A 23,241-nucleotide genomic window follows, 5' to 3' on the forward strand; every position below is an offset into this window, starting at 1 on the left:
TTATAAACCCAAGTTTTGGAAGATCCTTGAAACGATTGTTTAATGTATGGACACTCAATGTTTCCAGGGGAAACATTAGTAGCTAGTATTAATGACCAAGTTGAATCTAGTTCTAAAACAAAAACTAAAAACCATACCTCCAACATTGAAATTATTCTAAGTATACCCTCTAAATTATTGGCATTAGTTCGTAGTGTAAACATGGTTCTCCTACCCTAGGAGTATGTTTGCAAGGTTAATTGAGTCAAATAAAGGGGCGTATTCACTATAATGAAAGATGCTAGCTAGCAAAGGTTCTCATCATGGGCATCTCGAAAATTGTTATTATGTGATAATCCTTGCATCGCTCTTGTGAATCGCAAAGCCACCATTTTCACATGATTTATGCTTGAACAAACAAGTCAATGCACAAAGAGGAACACCAATATCAAAATGGGCCACACTCAATGCCGGCATGGAACACTTTAGTAGTGTGGTTGATATGCTTCAAGAAAAACCGGTTGTTTATGTGCCCAACCAAAAAAGTTAAATGAGTGAGATTGCCTTGGCAGAATGTTAAATGCCTACTAATTGTACTACCTCCTCTCAATCCTAGAACCTTTAGGTTAACCCATTCCTACTATGAAAATATTATTGTTACCATGATACAAAGAATATGCATACACTTTACCTCTTTACCAAGTTGATCAAACCAATAATGATCATCAAAGTAATCTCATCCATGAAAAAAAAGGATGCACTCTTCCATGTCAATATGATCTTGAAGATGGTTTGATAATGATATTGGAAATTCAAACACCTAGTATTTTCTCTCGTTGTAACTACGTACAAGCATTAAAAACTACAACTTTCTCATTGCCATCTATAGACAAATATTAGAAGCAAGCTACTTTAGGTTGGCTCTACCACATTTGACTATAGATTGGGCTATGCAACATATTTTCCTGATAGCATTGACTATTCTCTAAATAGACACGCCTATTTAAGTTCTCTTACATCAAATAAGAGAAAAAGTCAGTCATAGGCTTCATGGAATATCTACAAATCAGAAACTCCAATAAGTTATGGTTAAGTAAGGTTCACATCTGATCATCATACAAAGGGTCAATGAGGATGAATTAGTTTATAAACATGGATACACCTAAACTTACAAGATTCGTCACAAACGTTTAGGATCTCAATTGAGGGTGGGGTAAGATGCAAGATTTCATATTAATCTCCCCATTTGCATGGCATTCATTTCTTCCGTGATTCATTACCTTGACTAATAACCTATTGAGGAGACACCATAATGCGAATAAAGGAATGCAAATGACAACAAGTATGAGGATATAAGATAGTCCATATCATCACCAGACCATGGAGATATTGCTCACCATGTCCGATCCATGAGGACATACAAAGCACTTGTCAAAATCAGCCATAACATCATTCCACATGAATCAACCAATGGATATTAAGTTTAATCATCACTACTCTCATGCATTTTGCTATGCACTCCATGCTTGTAAACCATCTCAAAAATAATTCCACATGCATTAAGATCATAGTAATGGAGCTTTAAGAAACTTCAAGATTTAATTTTTGGTTTAATATGATGGATGAATTGAATAGTATGACAAGCTGCACGTCTAATGAGCCAAGGTAATTTGAAGAGCAAAAAAGAGCACACACTACTGTAGCATATGATATGACACGAAAGAACATGATCCTTTGAACATGGAAAACGACCAACACATGAAAAACAAGTTATCTAAATACTTATAAACATGAGTCATGATCCTCAAGCCCGAAGGTTTGTCCATGGCCTTACAGTTAGAGCATTCAAATAATTGAATTCAGAGGTGTCTGATTTTTGTCCATATTAAAGAGCTCTAATATTGTACTCAAATGTCGAGACACCATTTTACATCTATATCATGCTGAGAAATTTTTCAACTGCATGTACTTTGACAGCAGTGTGTTCAATTAGCTACTTCAATTGTAGTAAAACCTAAGAAATCATGAGCCTTGATATTTGCTGTTTCATGATACAAACAAATGAATGCATCTGCTACTATAACCTATACTTCGGCTAATACAAAAATTAAAAAACCGATATCATGACCTTGCTAATTTGCCAATTCTTGACTCCCTAGTCAGGAAAAATTGAGTCAACTACTTTAATCTAGCCAGTTTCTGATACTAAAGAAAAACTAAACTTTGAAATGAGCACATAGGCATCCATGATACTGAATTATAATCAGCTCGGTAACAAAGCTTACCAATTAAAAAAAACAAAAGCCTCATACCCTCAAAGAGCCACAAATCTCCACATTCAAAGGAAAAGAAAACATTACAGACTAGGATAACAAAGCGAGATTCCCATTCCAAACATTTATCGAAGAATGTTTTCATCGTCTACTGTAGTCGTAACTATGCTCTTGTATGAGCTGATGTCTACAAGAAAGGTGGTAAAATAACCCATCTGCGTGGATATTTCGGGCGACCATCTTTCCCATCAAAAAGCTGTAAACCACAAGAAAAATATTTTATAAGAACACATACAATACAGTCATACAAGAGCCGATCAGCATATTAGAATGTTCCATGTTAACGTTTCAGAACATGAATATAATGTTTTATATTCTTGAAATAATCAAATGAACTTCAAATTAGACTGAAGCAAGAATATAAGGGGTATGAAAAAAACAATATAGTGTATGTTTATGTTTAGCTATATGTGCATGTATGTAGATATATAATTATCTCAATGCATCAATGTATCAATGTATTATATGAACAATACATTGATGTATTATGCATTACACTTTAGCTATATGTACATGTATGTATGTATGCATGTATATAGATATATAATTATCTTAATGTATCAATGTATTATATGAGTAATACATCAATGTATTATGCATTACATGAATAAATACACGTGATACATTTACGAATAGTAAGCGACTGGTTACCTTCTTTAGCCTACGATGCTTGCCAAGAGCCCAATCTGTCATTATAAATGCAGCAACAAACAAAAAGGAGTAACCAGCAACAGTTTGCGTAGCAATGTTGAAGCCCAACCATTGATAGATTTCAGTTGTGTAGTTTGCACATGTCACATAGTTGAAAAGGAATCCCGAAGGAATCTGATACCCACCCTTACCGTCTGGGGACCTCAAGTTCTTCAAGATAATGTGGCAATAGAAGTTTGCTAATTGACAAACAATGCCAATGCCAAACCCAATATACATTTGCTTCTCACCGACTGGTGTATAGTGCGGATGGTTGGCAAAATAAGCCACAAAAACTGCGAAGGACCAGTAATAGACACAATTCCGGAACACATTACTGATCGGAGAGGTAGCATGACTGAATCTATGGACGAAAAAGGTCTCAAGAATCCTCTTCAAATAGTGAAAACACCAATAGATAGTGGCATATGTCTGGACAGGCTGTATGACCCGATGCTCTGGAAACCCTATATATTTGTAGACGGGAAGAAAGTAGAAGATTGGGTATATCAAGAGAGGACCCAGATACTCAAAGAAGAAAAGTGTCGAATACTTGACTTGAGGACCGAGGTCTTTCAATACCACTTTGTAGTCAGAAGAACCCTTCTGAAAGTAATCACCAATCGTTTTTCCATCATCGAGAACAGTCGGACGAGCCTGACCAGGCAAAGAAGGGAGTGTAAGGCGTTGCCTCTCAGGATATAGCTTGCCACCTGGAAATGAGAACAAATTTTTGCTATTACATTAGCATTGGAATCGAATCTACGCACTCAAAACCAAAACCAAGAACAGATCCAAAACTGCATACATATTCTACCTCTTTAATGAGATTCGAACCGCAAAGACATGGTTATATCCTGCTTCTTTTGTAAGATTTTAATCGCAATACCATAGTTTGTTTAAAGTTAAGATGCCAGTCATCATATGTAATGTCACATGAACATATTTCTCTAAATATTCTACTCCTTTTTGAGATTCGAACCGTAAAGACATGGTCATATTCTACTTCTTTTGTAAGATTTTAATCGTAATACCATACTTTGTTTAAAGTTAAGATGCCATAGTCATTATTATGCCACACAAACATATTTCTCTAAATATTCTACTTATTTTCATTTCATTCAAAACCCAAAAGCTAAAATTTATGAAAGAACAGCCTTCCGAATGTCTTGAAGGCGAGAGATGACCGCAAAGGAGTGAAAACGGACTTCCTAACCTAAGACCAGAACCAAAGACTTCTCTACATATTATACTTACTCTGAGATATCTCCAGACTTAATTCATAGATAATAGAAGAAATAACTCAAACAAACTAGATCTCCCTACGCATTCTCTTACGTCTTTTTAAAGTTTCACAGACTTGATTCATGCATTAAAATGTGCAACACAACTATGATAATTGTACTTACTTCTCTTGTGTATGGCAGCTTTGAGATCTGTCACCGTGTCCTATTTAAAGATACAGAGTGAAGAAGAGAAAAATCATCAGAGAGCAAAAGCAAAAGCAAATATACGTTACGTATGGACAGGTATGAAAATGAATGAATCGCTCGTTTTTACATTCTCTCGAAGCTCAATCCCTCCTTTGAACACTTCTCTTCCACTGCGAGAAACAACTGTTATCAGCATGACGAAGAGGATGATGGGTTAACCGCCAATATGCGTGATATACCACCTCTTTGTTCTGCAATAAAAGAAGAGGAAACCAAAACAAAACGTGAGCTTTCAGAAAGAAGACAGAGAGAGAGAGAGATCTGATGAAGGAAAGAGATCAAATTAGAGAGAGTATATCGGATAATCCTGATACAGAACTGACAGAGAGAGAGAGAGAGAGAGAGAGAGAGAGAAGAGAGACCTAGAAAGGGCAATATGAAACCCTAAGAAAATATTAGAGGAATCTAGAAGATCTGAGGAACAGAGGAAGTTAAAGCTTTTACATGTTTAAAACGGCCTTTCAATAGTAGTAAATTGTAATGCCTTCGGAGTAGGACTAGGCAAGAGCAAGAATATGCAAGCTTGTGTTATAATCCATGAAGAAAGAGGTTTTTAATGCACCAGAGATCGAATCCCGCCATGCCCAACATGGATGGGACCCAAAAAAAGTGAATGGTGTTGTTTTCTTATTGAGATCGTTTGTTCTATGTCTATAGGAGACCTGAGCTTGATCTGTATCAAACAGGTCCCTAGCACATGGCGAGGATTGAACTTCAATCCTCTCCTCTCAAATTCATGGCTTTGATGCTACATTGTACACAATGATGACAACTAGAGAGAGTGAGATGTCTATAGGAGACTCATCCTAATCAATATCAAATAGGGCCCTATAGCACGTGGCCAAGGTTGAACTTCAATCCTCTCCTCTCAATTTCATGGCTTTGATGCTACGGTGTACACCACAAATACCGATAGCTAGAGAGAGCGAGAGTCAAGCACGGGTTGTGATAGAAGTCCATGTTTTCTTACGTTTTATGCATTTGTTTATTGTTGTTTGATTAGAGATAGTGTGCAACGAGCAAAGGTTGTGGATCATGATACTTGATTCACAATAGAGTATTTAGATTAAGAACTGTGAGCACCTTATTATGAATCGAAATATTATTGATGGCCAATGAGTATTTAGATTAAGAAAATAATGGTTTAAGGGTGCTTAGCCATATATGACCACCTTTGGGTAAAGGATGAGATATGAACATAAAATACCATCAATGTCTTATACCACTGAATATTATCTAATGTTGGATGTTGAGTCGAGTGGATCCAAAAGAAGAGAGCTTTGGCTCACTCATAGAATCTTGATAATGTCTTGAGATGTTGTAATGAAGGCCATTGATAGTCCTCTTTATATAGCCAACACTTTAGGCTCCCAAACCACCTCATGTTCCCACATATTCGTAAGTCCTTATGGGTTTGTCACAAGTCCTATCTCGAACATTCTCCTCTTCCTCCCAACCTTCTCTTGTCCAATATTCTCCTCTTCCAATGTTCTCCTCCAACATTCTCCTTGTTGAGCCTTCTCCACATCAAGATTTCTCCTCATCCAACCTTCTCTTCCTTGAGCCTTCTCCACTTCAAGATTTCTCCTCCTCCAATGTCCTGATAGGGAATAAATTAATAACACGAGTGTGTAGGCCTAATTTGTTATGTAGACGTAGTGGTGTAAGGCGAGATTCAAACCTTATACTTGTACAATTAGACACAATGTATTTACCACTACGATAACTATTTTTTAGTATTAGATTTCTCATAGTTAAAAACCACTACAAGAAACCCTCTAGGCACTAAACCAAATATCGAGGGTAACCTGAAGTCTCCAACATGACAATTCTAGTCCACAACTTATCCTCTTTGGTTCAAGTTCCTAATGGTCCCGCTCACGTTTCACATGCGTGAGCGCAACTATGCGGCACTACTATCCACGGGTCTACTTTTCGTCAATTGATGCAGGACGTGGAGTCCGTCGTGAGCTCCCACCAAGCCTACGATTCACATTGAACCATTACCTTTTTGCCCCCCTTTTCTACATATACTCCCCCTTTCTAGGATGAGCTAAGGTAGAAAGGAGCTTTAGGTTCAAGAAATACCCTTATAAAACGAACACCTATACAAACATTTTTCCTCAATCATAAAAAAATAAAAACACATATGAATAAAATAAACACAAGGTGCACGCGCGCGCGCACACACACACACACACACACACACACAAGAGATAGATAATTACACATACATATCCCCATTACCCATTATTCCAAATCTATCGAAAATTGGGCCATTAGGGACAATCTAGAACGTGTAGATTTAATCCCTAACATTCATTCCATCTCATTAAATCGAGTTAGCAAAGTCTTTGTTGCACAAGAAGAAGATAGTAAACCTAGGTGTCATCAAGTCCATTCCAGTGGATCAAAACTTTTCCTTCTCATGATAAATTCTCTTGAATAGGCTCCTTCATCTAACCTCTATAACAATCATCGATGGACATTCCCTTGCATCTAGGGATATAGTTGATGAAATTTAGTTAGTTGTTGTGCTACTTAATAACTTGGCATGTATAATCTCCTTCAATATTATTAGTAGTCATGAACATTCCAATTGTTCTTTGTTTTCCTTAGTTTAAACTTTATAATATGGAGATTGATTGGAGAAGCCGCACAATCGAAGAGTTTCAAGAAAACCAAGTAATCTTGGGTTTTAGATATAATGTATTTATGAGTCCCTCTCCTCGACAATGTCAATTTCAAAATCTCATTGGATCTTAACTATTTGATTGCAAAGGTTATGCCCACAAGGACCAACAGATGGGATGTTTTATTTGTAATATCAACAAATGTAGTTACCAGGCCATAAAAGGTGAATCCCTTACTTCCAAGCAAGTCCGAAGAATTTGGAGATGTCTTCAAAATGGTGAAGAGATTTACATTCATAGAGCATCAACCTTTAATTTTCCTTGCAACTTGCAACCAAGAAAAGAGTCATATTGGGATTGAACCTATAGTTTTTGCCATCTGAGCTCAAGATTTTTCAAGAATATATTGATGAGAACTTGGTAAATGAATTTATGCACATCCTAGAAACCCAAATAGTGCACCAACGTTCTTTGTCAAGAAGAAATATGATTCCCTTCATTTATTTGCAGACTAGAGGAGTCCAAAAACATCACAATTTGAAATAGATACGATGTGTCATTGATATGAAGTTCATTGGAGTGCCTTAACAAAGCTATATATTTCATGAAGTTGAACTTTTGAGGTGCATATAACCCTGTTCAAATCCATCAAGGAGGTTGTTGGAGGCTATCTAATTACTAACTAGTAAGCAAAATATAAGAAAAATAAGGCCAAATAAAGGAAAGAGGGGTGCCAAACCACCCCATAACAATGGTGTGAGGGAGACCCAAATCTCCTTGATGTCTCATACGATTGAGTGTTGATGCAAGCCGTACTTTGGGTTCCACAAGGGTTGCATGTGCTCAGCAGACAAAAGCCATAGACACATTGACATAGTATCAAGTTTCAACATAAGTTGAACCCCCCTACATAGAAATCTACACTCTCAAGTGTTCAAACGTGATTACTTCATATGAAGTGGTAAAATGATGACACATGATACTTTAACTCAAATTGTAGATTTGTAATACTTAATTCACTCTCATTCATTTCAGATTTTATCCACACGTCCTCGTTATAAGATTAGGGAAAACTATGGAAAAATTATATCATGATCAATAAATGATGGCTGGAAATTTGCTTTCACACTTAATACTGACATTTCAAGCACACAAGTATGTTCATCAAACTCACAAATATGTACATTGAAGATTTTCCAACATATGGCAAATGTTATTTTTTGAGATTTATTGGACATCTTCAACATAGTGTATATGGATGACAACTTGGTCTCCTAATGACTCAAAAGGAGCATGATAAGATGTCTATCAAGTTCTACAATAGTTATGGGGGTCTCTATACCAATCTCAAGAAATGTAGTGAGGTATGTCTCTCAACAAAACGTATATCTATAGACCCAATGAAGGTGCATATAGTTTTGGATTGGAAAACACGTTTAATGCATGGCATTCAATATCTCTTGGGATATATAAATTTGTACTACACATTCCTCAAGATTTACTCAAAGATTGTACTACCTCTCATAGAGTTTACACAGAAGAACCAATTATTCACATAAAGTGTAAGTGCAAGTGTTTATTTTTGCCCCAAATTTGCTTCATGCCAATCTAGCCAATCCTTTCATCATTAAAATAGATGTGTTTGATTTTGCTTTGGGAAGAACCTTGGTCCTTGCATAGGATTAGAGATGATGGAGAACAATGAACCGATACCTAATTTTTGAATTATTTTTGAGTTCTCGAGGTATTGGGCGCTATTTTTCAATTGGAACATGCAAAACGCCTCCACTTTTGATTCGCAAGCTGGGGTGAGAAAATATGTTGTAAAGTTAAAATGACTTTTTTGTGGCAATTGATAGTGCTCTAGAGAAGTCATGAAGTCTCAAGCATGAAGAGAGAGAGAGAGAGAGAGAGAGAGAGAGAGAGAGAGAGCTTAGATGGATGTAGCTCAGTTGGTAAGGTTGCCCAATGGAGACTAGGTGGTCATGGGTTCAACCCCTTCCCTACATTCCATAGTGGCATCTAGTGAATTATGAGATGTATAAGAAGTATATAAAGAGAGAGAGAGAGAGAGCCGAGATGGATGTAGCTCAGTTGGTAAGGTTGCCCAATGGAGATCAGGTGGTCGTGGGTTCAACCCCTACATTCCACAGTGGCATCTAGTGAATTATGAGATGCATAAGAAGTATATAATAGAGAGGTGAGGAAGTTGGGTTTCGAACTCACAACACAATGCTTGTAGTAGGGTAAGGTAATTACGAAAAAAGAAGAAGAGAGTGCCCAGATGAATGTAGCTCAGTTGGTAAGGTTGCCCAATGGAGACCATGTGGTCATAGTTCACCCCCCTACAATCAATGTGGCATCTAGTGAATTAAGAGTATACGAAGTATATGCTTGTAAGTTGTAGTGTTAACAACTTACTACTAGGGTAAGGTAATTATGAGAACAAGAGAGAGAGAGAGAGTTAGGCAAGGTCATCATATCCGACATATGAATTGTTGGTGTGTAGGGGTGGGATTGAGTTTGTAATCGTAGGAGTAGTATTTACATAAATACAGACAAAGGGTTTTTATACATACTTTGTTGTAAGTTTATTTTCTTTCGTAACGAAAGCCATTATTTTACGAGAAAAAGAAAGAAAGAAAGAGGGAAGGGAAGGGAAGGGAAGGGAAGGGAAGGGAGGGGCATATTCCGAATTTGTGAAAGCCCAGGGGTATTCTGGTAAAATTCAGCACAGAGGATAGGCACTCGGGAACCCAACCTAAACCCCCCAAGCCGCCAACAGAAGACACAGAGAGAGAGAGAGAGAGAGAGAGAGGCAGAGGAGGCTATGGCTGTCTCTTCTCTGCTCGTGCGTGCTCTGCGTTTACCTTCCTCCTCCTCCTCCTCCTCCTCTTCTTCCTCTTCACAATCATCACCCTCTTCCTCTGTTCTTATCACTCAGATTCACTCCCACATTGGCCGCCGATACTTCGGCCAAGCTGTTAAGCTCAGGTACACCGCAGACTCCACTCATGTCAAGAAGAAGACACATCCTTCTTCTACTTCCTGGGATGAGGCTGGCTCTAACTTCTTTGCTTCCAAGAATGAAACCGCAGAGGATTCCAGTACAGAGAAGGAGAGCCGAACTGTAGAGGATGGAGGCTACGGGAGTTCAAGAGGAGTCAAGAAAGAGTATAGTGAGAAAGGCAGAGTTTCGTATGCTAGAGATGGGAAAGATGGCGAGAAAGGAAGGGTTTTCCATGGGAAAAATAGTGAGAATGCGAGAAATTCCTATGGAAGAGACGGTGAGAGAGGGAAATTTTCCAATGGGAAAGACGGTGGGAAAAATGGTTTTTCTTTTGGGAAAGAGAAATCTATAGTTAGAGATGGTAGCTTTTCAAGAAAGCAGTTTTCGGATGTGGGTAATGATTTTCATACGAGGAGAATGAATAGTAAGGTAAAGCAGGAGGGTTTCAGAGAGCAGTTCTCTGATTATAATGGTGTATCAGTAAATAGTAGCCGAGATCGAGATCAGGGCAGTTTTCGACAGCAGTTTTCTGGCAGAAGAGATCAGGGAAGTTTTCGAGAGAGATTTTCTAGCGGAAGAGACCAGAATGGTTTTCGAGACACGTTTTCTGATGCTCGAGGTAAAGGAATGCCAAGAAACGAAGACAAGTTTCGACATATGAGAATGTCACGAAATGATACAATGAATAATGATTCTGATGATGATGATGGCAAGAAGGTATCAACAAATAATGGTCGAGGTCAAAGTGGGAGTGGTTTTCAAGAGCAATATTCTGACGGTAATGGTAAAATGGACTGGAAGAGTGGTTTCCAAAAGAGGTTTTTGAGTGCTCCTGGTAAAGTAGCATTAAATGACAAGTCTAGAGGTACACGTTTCTTGAGAGGGCATTTTGATGCTACTGTAGAGGATAATGATTATGATGATAACTTAGAAAGCCATGATGAAGATGATGAGGAGGAAGAAACCCCTCAAGCTGGGGATGTGATAAGATATAATGCTAGAAAGAGAAACCCTCGTGGTATAACTCAGGATGATGTTGAAGAAGAAGAAGAAGAAGAAGAGAATGATGAACCTTTTCAAAGGAGGAATTCTGGATGGAAAAACAATGCATTGCCTTCATCTGGATCAACCTTACCCAGATTATCTGGTGAGGCTATATATGGAGTGGGCCCTGTGTATGCAGCCCTCCGAATTGCCCGAAGAGAGTTGTTTTGTCTCTATGTACAAGCAAATATGCCCATGAATAGTGGAAGATCCAAAAAGAAAGATAAGAAAGCCTTTGAATGGATTTTAAAATCCGCGATTGAGAAAGAATTGGAAGTGAAGGAGATTTCAAAGCATGATCTGAATATGCTGGCCGACAATAGGCCACATCAAGGCTTGGTCTTGGATGCTTCTCCTCTTGAGCTTATCAATGCAATAAGTCTCGATGCTCCTTGGGGAGAGAGTGAAAAACCACCAGTTTGGGTGGCATTAGATGAGGTTCAAGATCCTCAAAACTTCGGTGCTATTCTTCGCTCAGCTTACTTCTTGGGAGCGAAAGGAGTTGCAGTATGTGCTAAGAATTCAGCACCATTAAGTGCAGTTGTTAGTAAGGCTAGTGCAGGGGCTTTGGAAGTTATGGAGCTTCGATCTTGCAAGAATATGATGAAGTTTTTGGAGATATCTGCAAAGAATGGGTGGAGAGTTGTAGGTGCCACTGCAGCTGGTCCCGATGTCATTCCAATCAGAGATCTTCCACGAGGTGTGCCCACCATATTGGTGCTTGGTGGTGAGGGAAAAGGACTCCGGACTAATGTGAAGATGGCATGTAATAGTTTTGTCTGCATTCCTGGATTGCACATTGAATGTAATACAAAACAAGTTTTGGGTGAAGCTGTTGAGAACACACAGGAGAATGGTGTTAGTGTCGGTGATGATGATCTGATAAAGCATGATTCACAAGGGCTTGGACTTGGAAAAGGAAGGGGAGATGAAGATTTTATAGCTGTTGAGAGTTTGAATGTTAGTGTGGCTGCTGGGATTTTGTTACACGAACTGCTTGATAGTAGCCCAAGAGCATTTGAACACTCTCCTCTGACAGGGATTGACACTATGGCTTGATTGACGATGGACATAGCATGTCTATAATCCATGTATCTAATAGCATAGAAAAATCACCTCTTTTTGGTTTTTATACAGTGCAAATTCGAGGTTTGCTTTCATGAAAAATTCCATGTTGTGGAAATCCATGACCAATCTTTAAAAATAAATCAAGATATTCATGAGGCATATAGACAATTTTTCTATTTTGTTCTGTTTCTCAGAAAAGGTATATGTTCACAATCTTTATTGAATTGAATGAGAAACTAAAGGAAGCTTGTTGAGAAATGTATCGAGATGTTCCCAATCTCAAGGCTGATGTAAACTTTAAAGGAGTTTTTCCTGAACTGCTTTCATATGTATTTTCCATTTTTGTTCTGTTAAGAAAATTCCAACAGTACTTTCTTGTGTTATCTCCAAGTACATCTTCTACTTTGTTACAGTTACAAATTTCAGAATTTTTATCTTCATTTTGTTATCTTTATTATCTTTATTTTGTTGACTTTTCTTATCTCATCGGGTAAGCGATGTATGCATTCTACAAGGCAAACAAACCCAAGAAGTTTTTTGGGCATTAATAAGAACACTGCTAATATGCAGAAGACTACACCATTATTTATTATGAAGAATTGAGTTCATGAATGTGTTCTATTAAACGAAATGTACCTAGTTATGCACCTACTAGTGCATGTTTCTATTCAGTATCACATTTTATTTGACTTTACACCTCATTGATCACAGCTCTTGAGTTGTTAACAGTGAACACTAAACCATATCGTTGATTTTGTCCATTCTAATTAATAGCTTACTCAGGTTGTCATGTGTATTGAAGTGAAATAGAGAATTAGTTAAGAATAGGCAAATATCAGGTTGTCAAGCATAGAAATCCTTGCAGACTAGTCAGTTTTGTCTTCTTCCATCCCTTATGATTATTAGTACAAAAAATTATACGCAATATGCCAAAGTTTGCCCTTGCACATGCGACTACAGGACCTTGCAGCTTGCAAGTGTATTGCCCTCAAAAACATAGAACTGAGCAATGCACTTTCCATTTTTTATATCAGTTTTTTCTGAAGTGTAAGAATAATAACATCAAATGCAGACACTAGAAAAATCAATGTAAACGTACCAAACGTTTTCCAAGCACTGGCAAGTTTAAAAAAAATAACGGCACAAAATCAAGCTTAGTGCTCAAGATAGATAATAGGATTTATGGCCATCTTTATAATTTGATATGAAATGCTATGTAAAATCTCAAAGAATCAATTTAACAAGGGTGATCAATCCACATTTAATTAACATTGAAAAGAATATGAAACATAATCTAATTATTTTAATTTGGGCAATTCTAAAACATCTATCACATTCCACACATAGTCTTTAGAAAGTTAATCATAATTTATGGGTTAGAATGCTAAATAAATCAATAAAAGAGCTCAATTAGTAAGCTTGTCTTATGTTCAACTCCTAAATGTAAGTGTCATCTAGTGTAGTAGTTGAATGAGTGATTTTCATCCCTGGTTCTTGGGTTGATAAAAAATACAGCTTAATGAATTGGACACAACCTTAGTACAAAGAGGGAACTCGAGTAGCTATTTTGTCATAGATGTTCCTATTTATTGTTTTGAGTGATAATAGAACTTGGATCATTGCACATTTGTAATTTCTGTATCGTAAAAAATATAATATTAAGGATGGGGGAGATTTTGCTATCACCATTGGAGGTAAAATATGATCCATATGACTGATTTGTAGGTTGCGGTCTCATTCAGAGGCTGAGAGATCGAGAGACACAACTAGCACATTATGAAAATTTTCATGATAGAATGAGAACATGAAGTATCTTTATGCATCGATACCAAACTAAGGGCAGAGTCCACAAACTTATTTGAAACATACCCTCAGCTGCTACAATTTTCCTAGTCTTTAAAGCAAACACCACATTATCATGGAAAGAAATATCTATGAATGATGAACGTGTTGCAAAAGTTCAACGATAAAAACAACCTAGGAATATTAATTTTTCATGCTCGAGGCCTTAACAAAATAACTGACTATTTTCATTACAGAATAGATTTCTATGGATCATACATATTTGAGAATGATGAATACTTACAAAGAAGTGACATAGAAGCGTCAAATCACCTTTGTCATAAATTTGTTCAGTCTATGTTGTGAGAAAGAGAGAGGTTTTGAATACTACACAATTTCCCTCAATGTGTTTTCTTACCATGCTTCAAAATATAGATTACATATGATGGTTCATGCATCACACTCTTGATTGACAACCACTTGATCTTGGAGATTGATCAGCATATTGCAGCTTACTCTTCCCTGAAAATGCAATTTAAATCAAATCTCTCTCTCTCTCTCAAATACTTAAGATGTGTCTCTTGTTTGGTATTATAGGCCATTTTGGCCTCTTAAAAGACGTTAATAAAGCTTTCTTTCTTTCTCTCACATACACAACGATAAGAAAAGTTATCAAAAACATTTGCTTGAGTACAAAAGATTGACTCAAAGAAAGAGAAGAATATGGAAGTTACTCCACATTTTCTCCAAATGCAAGAGAAAGCACATGCATTTGCTAAATTTTGGCGAAATCTAAAGGGGGACGCATGTTCAGAGTAATGGTGACTTAACTCCAGTCTCTTATGGAATTGTCTATGCATTGTAAGAACTTATATGAGCTATCAATTGCCGAAAAGTTGACGTGTTATGGTTCTCTTTCACATATGCCTCCCCTCTTTACCAATCACGATTGAAAATGTATGCATAGTGCTTAAGAAATCAGACAAGAAAGGAAGCACATGCATGGATAAGTGATATGTTTAATCATGCATTGCAACACGGCGTGTCCTATGATTCAACTATAAATTGGATCAAACCTTTGCATAAGAAGGAGATGTAAATAATTTTGAAACCATCATAGTTAGGTCACCTGTAAGTTGAGTGTCATTAGCTCTAAAACAAAGATTTGCTTGTGAAGAGCTGCAATAAGGATAGACCATGCATTACGTGCAATAATGGCCATTTGAAACAGTGGAAAGCTTTAGATACATTGGCATTAAAGTTCCCTGAAATCATAGATGGAATAAATGTGCTACTAGCCACTTAGAGGCATATTTTGCATTTGAGAACCAACGGCGGAAAAATTAATGTTCAAGTTCTCAAGAAATATGGTTTCGAGAGTTGCGTGACATTGGTGCTTCTCTACGGGGTGGAAGTATGGGACAGTTCCATCCACAAGTCCACTTGGAAAGAGTTTGAAAATGACCAAAAGCATTTCCTTCCAAAGTTTCTCCGAGTGACATACACCCTTCTACTACTTAAGACAAGATCGCTTCCCATTGAGATCATGGCCATCAAAAGGGTTGTCGAATATATGTTTATGGTGAAAATAGTCCCTCGCATTGACTTCATAGAATCGAATGGGAAGTAAGCAAAAACATCCAAAAGACATATGACGGCAAAATTTTGTGTTCCGGTTGGATGCAAGCGATAGAAATAATGTTTTAAAAGATGGGATGTACTACACTTTCTTCATGATGCATCAATAAATTCCTCAAGAAATGAGACCTTTTTCCCATGCCAATGTATAATGACATGGGAAAAATGTCAGAGGCTCATGTTTCACACTCTATACTTCATATATTAAACTTAACTATGAAATCATATTCTTCATCAAACGAGGAAATTGCACACATCAATACATGTTAGAGCCTATGTTGTCCACCATCCGAACCATTGCTTCCATGTGACTTGGCTCTCACTCACTACAATGTGAAACATGGGTTTGGGGCACAAGTGATCAGAATAGTCAACTATGCACACTTTGCCCTAAACAAGTTTGGGAATATGAGTATAACACTTTGATACAATGTTCTGCCTTTGATCACACATTCGATTATGCTTTCCACACATCTTCGATCGAACCCAATACTTTTTGCACTCTCGATTGGGACATTCATAAAAGAATCACAACTCACTTTCACATGTATTACATGAAAATGTTACATTTTTGGTGTCATAGGTCATCTTTGACCCCTAGAGATGATAATAAAATCTCTCTCTCTCGGAAAAGGTGGAATACAAACGCTCCTATACATACCTAGGAGTAACATTTACAGGACCTAGGTTCTCCTTACAGGAGGCTGCTTGTGCCCGACTTTCTCGTGGATATGCAGCCCTTGGTGCTCTCGAGAGACAATGTGCACATTTGCAGTTCCAAGAGCCACGGACTAAGTTATGGTTATTTGATACACTAGTCACCCAAACTCTTCTCTATGGAGTAGAAACATGGGGACCGAGTCTTAACAAGGCAAATCATTGGAAAGATTTAGAGAGACCTTTAGTGTCAATGAATGCTCTCATGATAAGGAGCAAAGCATCGGTGCCCCACGATATAATCCAGGCAAAAATGGGATCAACACCTATAATAACCGAGGCATTGTTCCGATCAGTGACATTTATCCAATGTCTTTGGGAGCTCCCTAAACGAAGGTACCCAAGGTTGGCACTTATGTCATCAAGACAACTGGCTGAAAATGGAGACACTCATTGTTGGTATTCTGAAATGCAGCAATGAATCGAGGCACATGGCATGAGTATAAATGCACTACCCCCGTTCCAATATAGCTTGGACTGTCCCTATCTAAATATGAACAAAGTGGAAAAGAACAAAGTCATCCGAACTGATAATATTAACTTGGAAAACAAAATAACATGGATCAGCCCCAAAATACCACTTGGTACAAAGATGCCCCACTATAAGACACACTTCTTACATACATCGGAGGATGGATTCGTTATCAGGCCACCTTATATGGACATACATCTATCCTATGCGCTGCGTGGTGTGATAGGCCGGCCAGCTGCGAACTTCATCACATCGGCTACAAATTGAGGTAGGCAAATATACCCGACTACCTCTAGAAGAGAGAATTTGCCAATTGTGTCATCAAGGAGTGGAATCTGAGGAACACTATGTTTGTCATTGTAGTGTCTTTTATGAAATCAGAGGGAGATACCATTGCCTCTTTAAACAAGGCTTTGGCCCACTACACAAGGCAATGGAATATGAGGACCAACGATGCCTAGGACTTTTCTTGCTAGAGCTCAAGAGACATCGGGAAAAGTTGTTGAAGAATACAACCACAAAGAACAATCACAACTTTCGTGAGCCCCATCATTCCTACTAATGCTACAAGTCCATCATGGGATACACAAATGGGCCCCAAACCAGGACATAACAAAGGGGTTAAAATTGATCGGGCAATAGCAATTTGCCGTGCACGTAGGCCCCGACCCCATGGACCATGACCTCGACACCCTTGTCATCGACAGATAAAAGCCATTATCTCCCGCCATCGTAGGTGCTTCCCTCGCTTCAGAGACATTTCCATTCTGGATCGACCTATGCTAGAGATCTTCTGAAGACAAAAGCTACAATATACCTAACTTGAGAATCTCACATGTGCCAAAAACCAGATTCCCTCGTTTCTTCTCTTTTCATCTTATTTACTTTTATATTTACTGTGTAATATTTATTTTATTTTGATTTGTTCTCAAAGACGAGAAAACACTCAAGATGTAATCTCTTATTTGGTCTTATAGGCCATTTTGGCCTCTTAAAAGACATTAATATATTTTTCTTTCTTTCTTTCTTTCTAGTTCATAGGTCATATTTTATCAACAAGGACAATAATAAAATCTATCCATCTATATATCTATTTATCTATGTTAAGCTAGGTTTTTTTTACCATCCCATGCACCCATGTTCAAATCTCAATAAATTCCCTTCTTTAATAGATGCCACTGCAGAATGTAGGGATTGAACATATGACCCCGATATTTTGGGCTCTCTATATGCACAACTGGATATAGCTGATTTTGTAACACTTGTTTCGTCCCACAGGTCATGCTTGGCTTCCCTTTAAAGTTATAAAGAAATGGTTTGCATGATGGATCAATTGCAATTGCTTCATGCTAATCCAATAGACTCCTTTACGAATGACTTTTCTACAACATCAATGTATCATGGCTTGGTAGAGAAATGAAGGCTCACGCTTCAAACATTATATTACATATGCTGCCCCATACTACAAAACCATTTTCATCTTCAAACGGGCAACTCACACTCACCCATATATTCTAGAGCCCATTTGCTTGTCTACCTTGTCAGAAAACTATGTAGGATTTATAATTATAGGTGATTGCTCCTTTATCATAGATCAAATGTTATATGGCATCAGTTATCATAAAACCTAAATAAAGTGCCTTGGGTGTTAAGGTACATCTCATAACGGCAAAACTACAGGAATTGTATGTGAAATGATATAAAAGCCCTTCATTACCATGTATAACACTATTCTACCTTTGTTATCATGCATAATACTATTCTAGCTTTGTTAGATTCTATTATTTGATCATCCTCATAAAAGCATTCTTTGATTTTGATGATTCAGTGGTTAGTGGACCAATTCCAAAAAATCGTAGAAGAATATCTCAGCTCCTAATCAATGATTACCTCTCTAGATATTCAAATCTGACTAGCAAATTTTTGTATGCCGCAATATTTAGACATTTCCTCAGAAGTAATTCTAGTCATCCAATGCATTTGAAGCCACATGCATTAGCCAGACACCTATCTTCTGGAAGTGTTCATGGGTTCATCCAGAATTTCATTCTAAGTGTTCAATATCAAATATGTAATCTGGTTTTCACCAAAAATGGTTAGTGGACCAATTCCAAAAAATGGTACAAGAATATCTCAGCCCCTAATCGATGGTTACCTCTCTAGATATTCAAATCTGACTAGCAAATTTTTGTATGCCGCAATATTTAGACATTTCCTCAGAAGTAATTCTAGTCATCCAATGCATTTGAAGCCACATGCATTAGCCAGACACCTATCTTCTGGAAGTGTTCATGGGTTCAGCCAGACTTTCATTCTAAGTGTTCAATTTCAAATATGCAATCTGGTTTTCACCAAAGGGTTCATTTTGTGGTTTGTCATATAGAATTTCATTCACATACGTGATTAGGATTTTGTTTTGTGTAGATCAATTTATATATTGCTTCATACCAGTATCCAACTATGGCCCAAACTCATGAGAGATACTTTTAGAGTCTCATCTCAAGAACACAAAACTTGATGGAACCAATCTACTGTTCTGGTGCTCCATGCGAAAACATATTTCCTCTCAAAGAGCTTGTGAGAGCACATGATTGGTGATGAACCAATCATGTGGGTTCTACTTCTCCTAATGCACGAAGTTTTGCCATTCCAACCATACTGACCTATCTTGTTACCCAAGAACAAAAGAGGTGGGGTACTAAAGATGAGTGGAGCAATTTCTCTTGCACTTAAGAGGTCAATTATTCAACACATCTGATTGCATCTGACAGCAAAGAGAGCTTGGGAAGTGCTTCATACCTTTTCTACTTATGGAATGAAGCAAGAATTGCCTTATTGAAGAAACCATTAGATTGTATTGATACGAGGAGATACATAAAATGATAGGTCATGTAACAAAGGTACAAGATCTACGAGAGAGAGACTGCTCAAAGTTGACTTGATCAGTCTAGAGAAATATATGATAGACAAGACTTTAGATCTTTTCTGCCTTCCTGCGAAGCTTCCCACATTTAATACATTGTATCAATGCGTAGTAAGGAAAAATCAAATCCATTTGAAGGTTTCATTAACTATTATTGAAAGAAGAGGAGAAAAGGAAAAATAAATCTAATCCTAATCATAGAATTGGTCAAACTCCTATAGTTCAAACTAAAGGAATAATAAAAGGCAATGCCAAACTCAATCTAAGGCCAAGTGAATATAATTGTTGTAAAAAGCAAAACGAAGAAGGAAAATCTATCTTTAGTAAGGAAAAAATGCAGAAGGCAAAATATAATTGCTGTAAAAGGTACAGTCACTATATTGGTGAAGGAAAACAGAGAATGGCGAAAGAAAAATTGAAAGAGGGAGATTCAAGCTTGGCTGGTGATGGTGCGGCTTCTCATACAACTGAAAGTGAGCTTCAAAGGAATTGGCGATAGTAGACTTTCAAAGAACTATGATATAGTTAAAGATATCGACAAATTTTCTTTAACATAGGATATGAGAATATAATCTATCAGCGAATTGTGTACTTTTCCTCTTTCTGCTGTTCTAGGTTTAATGTTGTTTATCCATTCAAAAGATTGGGCTACTTGTGAAGCTGAACATATGCCAGTTTTCACCCCTCTAAGGATATAACATAGACATATCATGTCAGAAACAAGAATTTTATAATGTTCCATCATTCTCAACTTTCTGATAGCGAGAAATCACTATTTCTTCTTATCCCGTAGTTATTTGGTGTTCAATTACAACAGTTCTGAAATCGGCTCAATTGCCATTTGAGGGGCATACGTTATCTATGTCTGGAAATCAGCTTATGGTGAGGCTTCAAGGACCTTGAAAATGATTCCCGAACCTTGAACGAATTTGCATCAAAGCATTACCTTTTGAAGCATTCATTCCTCTTCTTCACAGAGTAATACTCTTATTTGCACCGTTCTTAGAGCTTGTTAAACATCCATTTACTATCCGTATCCAAAACTTTAACATCGAGAAGGAAAAATATGGATACAAATAAATCATTTACAACCATTCATGAATTTTGAGGTTTAGGAGCCTATCTTTTGATGTCTTCCAAAATTTTCATTTACTACTCATATTCGAATTTCTATCATCAAGGAGGTAAATAGGGTATGATTTGATGGTTTCTAACTTGCTCATCTACTACTCGTATATGGATTTTTAACATCAATAAGGAAAATAGACTACAACTTAATCACAGACTTTTATAACTACCACATTCATTTATTATGCAAAATTAAAAAAATTCAACATTATTAAGGATGTCAGAAAAACTAGGGATTTACCTCAAGAGGCAGGCGAAACAAAAGCATGTTGATATGTCCATTGAAACTAGTGATAGTATGAAGGGGCAAAGTTCCACTAGCAATATCAACAAGAAGCTTCAGAACGTTACTAGTGATTTGGTACCCATTAAGGTCAAGTGTGGCATTCACATTAGAGCTACTAAGTGGCTTCATAATCACACCATTTGATCGAACCTGACCGATCTCATCCCCTTCAAACAATATTTTCACATCTAGGGTGTCATATGTGACGCCGAAGAAATTAGGGTTCCAGGCCCGAAGAAGAAGATCGAGAGACATGTCGAGATACACTTGTGGGATGAGAGAATCTTTATCTTTTTTCTTCACATCAAAGTGTATTTTGCTCAAATTTAAGTCAACTTCTGACATCTTGATGGTGCGAGGCCATATGAGGAATGTAGAAAACACTGCTAAGCACAGAAAGAAGAAGAAAAATATGAAAGAGGAGGAGGAGGAGGAGGAGGAGGAAGTCGATCGTATGTGGTGGTGGCCATGGTGGGGTCGGCGAGAAGGAAGGAGGAAAAGCGGAGGTGATCCATCAAAAGGGTTTGTATTGGTTGCGGGGTAGCCTATGATGAGAGGCTGCCCTTCATCCTGGTGCGATGGTGCCATGGCGTTCGCGATGCAATCGATTTCCTCTGTGCCTGAAGAATCACGACACAGCAGAGACAGAGTCTCACAGAGAAGGGAGAGGCATTATATATCTATCTATCTATATCTCTCTCTCTCTCTCTCTCTCTCTATATATGTATATTAATATATATATATATATATATATATGGGCTTTTTCTCCACCTTACTTAGGTCATGGTCTGGTGTGAAACGGACCATTTGAAGGGATTGAGAGTGAGAGCCAAATACCCCTCCCTCGTATGGCACGAAGGCGCAGTCGCGGCCATATCCTTCTCTCTCCGCCGCCACACAGTCGTCAGTCGTCTTGATCTCTTCATGATGATGCATGGTCCTTAGACCTTATGCGGATCAAGAAACGAACCCTTGAACATCCACATGTGAGCATAAAATTCAAGCCAATTTTGAGTAGCCAGTTGCATAGTGTGGCTACATCACAAGAGGACGGTGCATTAAGTTTGGGCAATTCATTAGTGTTCGAGTTTCACTAGATATAAGTCTAAATGTGATTTCAGCGAGGGACTGGGTGAGGTAGATGGTGTGAATACAACCTAGCGTGGCGTGAAAGACAAAGAGAGAGTTTACCTTTCAAATCTCCCTCATACAGAGTCAGAATCGAATGAGGTCTGAGTCGTTTTGAGGGTTTTGGCACCTTCCGGATGGATTGAGCATGTTAGATTCACTCAAATATGAGTGGAGAGAGAACTTCAGGACCTGCCTATTTCGACCTAAGTTGTGAGACACCAAGTTTGCTCCTCTCATTAACGTTGTCAGACCTCTCTACATTTCAACCACATTATTGTTGTCAAGGATTGTTCAATCATCTTCTATATGGAATAAGAAGAGGAAATAAATAATAGAAGATCCTGTAGATACACAATGGTTTCAGGATAGCCTAGTAGAGTACTTTGTAGAGGCCAGAAAGACATGGGATGGGCCTTTGCCAAGCAAGACATTTACTATCCCATCACAAGACTTGTTGAATCCTTTAAAAGTGACATGTCAAATGCTATTGTTCTCTTTTTTCCTGGGAAGATGCCTTCTGCAAATGACGTAGCTCAATGGATAAATGTAATGTTTTAAGTCAATGCATTTAGTGGAGTTTATTTTGCCACTAGAGGCTTTTACGAAGTGTTGCTATCAGAACCGAAGTACAAAACTCAATTACTTGAAGAATCTCCTTTAACATATAGAGAGCAAATGGTTCATGCATTGTCGTGGTCTTTGATAAAAGACTATCAATGGCTAATTCGTCACAAATGTCCTGTTTGGGTGGAAGTGCTTGACTTTCCACGAAATTGGAATCACTTGTTACCTACAATCGCAACTGGAATGAGGAGAGTAGTATGCCCCTCAAAAACTACAAGTACTTTTAATCATTTTTGCATTCTTTGGGAGATCGATGTTTCGATCTTGGAAGGTATCACCCTCAACTCAGA

General features: G+C 37.7%; 3 protein-coding genes across 3 annotated transcripts; 1 reads left to right on the forward strand and 2 right to left on the reverse strand.

Annotated features, from left to right (window-relative positions):
* Positions 1–2,291: 2,291 nt before the first annotated feature.
* Positions 2,292–4,816, reverse strand: LOC147860121 (very-long-chain enoyl-CoA reductase-like). The gene is made up of 4 exons (XM_087324941.1): positions 4,563–4,816; positions 4,412–4,451; positions 2,964–3,715; positions 2,292–2,508 (listed from the first exon to the last, which is right to left on the reverse strand). Exons 1-4 carry the CDS (start codon positions 4,629–4,631, stop codon positions 2,440–2,442), a joined length of 930 nt encoding a protein of 309 aa, XP_087181067.1. The 5' UTR covers positions 4,632–4,816; the 3' UTR covers positions 2,292–2,439.
* Positions 4,817–9,920: 5,104 nt separating this feature from the next.
* Positions 9,921–12,316, forward strand: LOC147860122 (tRNA/rRNA methyltransferase (SpoU) family protein). Its single transcript, XM_087324210.1, has one exon. It carries the CDS (start codon positions 9,959–9,961, stop codon positions 12,239–12,241), a length of 2,283 nt encoding a protein of 760 aa, XP_087180336.1. The 5' UTR covers positions 9,921–9,958; the 3' UTR covers positions 12,242–12,316.
* Positions 12,317–14,258: 1,942 nt separating this feature from the next.
* Positions 14,259–21,848, reverse strand: LOC147860123 (uncharacterized). Its single transcript, XM_087324211.1, has 2 exons — positions 21,152–21,848; positions 14,259–14,554 (listed from the first exon to the last, which is right to left on the reverse strand). The coding sequence occupies exons 1-2, from the start codon at positions 21,782–21,784 to the stop codon at positions 14,483–14,485; spliced, it is 705 nt and encodes a 234-aa protein (XP_087180337.1). The 5' UTR covers positions 21,785–21,848; the 3' UTR covers positions 14,259–14,482.
* Between the last annotated feature and the right edge of the window lie 1,393 nt (positions 21,849–23,241).

This window comes from Azolla caroliniana, unplaced genomic scaffold (assembly GCF_043228905.1).
Source record: "Azolla caroliniana isolate FFs.n. ecotype wild unplaced genomic scaffold, voAzoCaro1.0.p SCAF_9, whole genome shotgun sequence".
NCBI lineage: Eukaryota > Viridiplantae > Streptophyta > Polypodiopsida > Salviniales > Salviniaceae > Azolla > Azolla caroliniana.

Coding starts and splice junctions, on each gene's coding strand:
- LOC147860121 (XM_087324941.1), bottom strand. CDS start 4,631: ATGCTGATAACAGTTGTTTCTCGCAGTGGAAGAGAAGTGTTCAAAGGA. Junction 4,452..4,562: donor GGATTGAGCTTCGAGAGAAT/GTAAAAACGAGC, acceptor ATCTTTAAATAG/GACACGGTGACAGATCTCAA. Junction 3,716..4,411: donor AGCTGCCATACACAAGAGAA/GTAAGTACAATT, acceptor TCTCATTTCCAG/GTGGCAAGCTATATCCTGAG.
- LOC147860122 (XM_087324210.1), top strand. CDS start 9,959: ATGGCTGTCTCTTCTCTGCTCGTGCGTGCTCTGCGTTTACCTTCCTCC.
- LOC147860123 (XM_087324211.1), bottom strand. CDS start 21,784: ATGGCACCATCGCACCAGGATGAAGGGCAGCCTCTCATCATAGGCTAC. Junction 14,555..21,151: donor TGTTTCGCCTGCCTCTTGAG/GTAAATCCCTAG, acceptor TTGCATTTTCAG/GGAAGAGTAAGCTGCAATAT.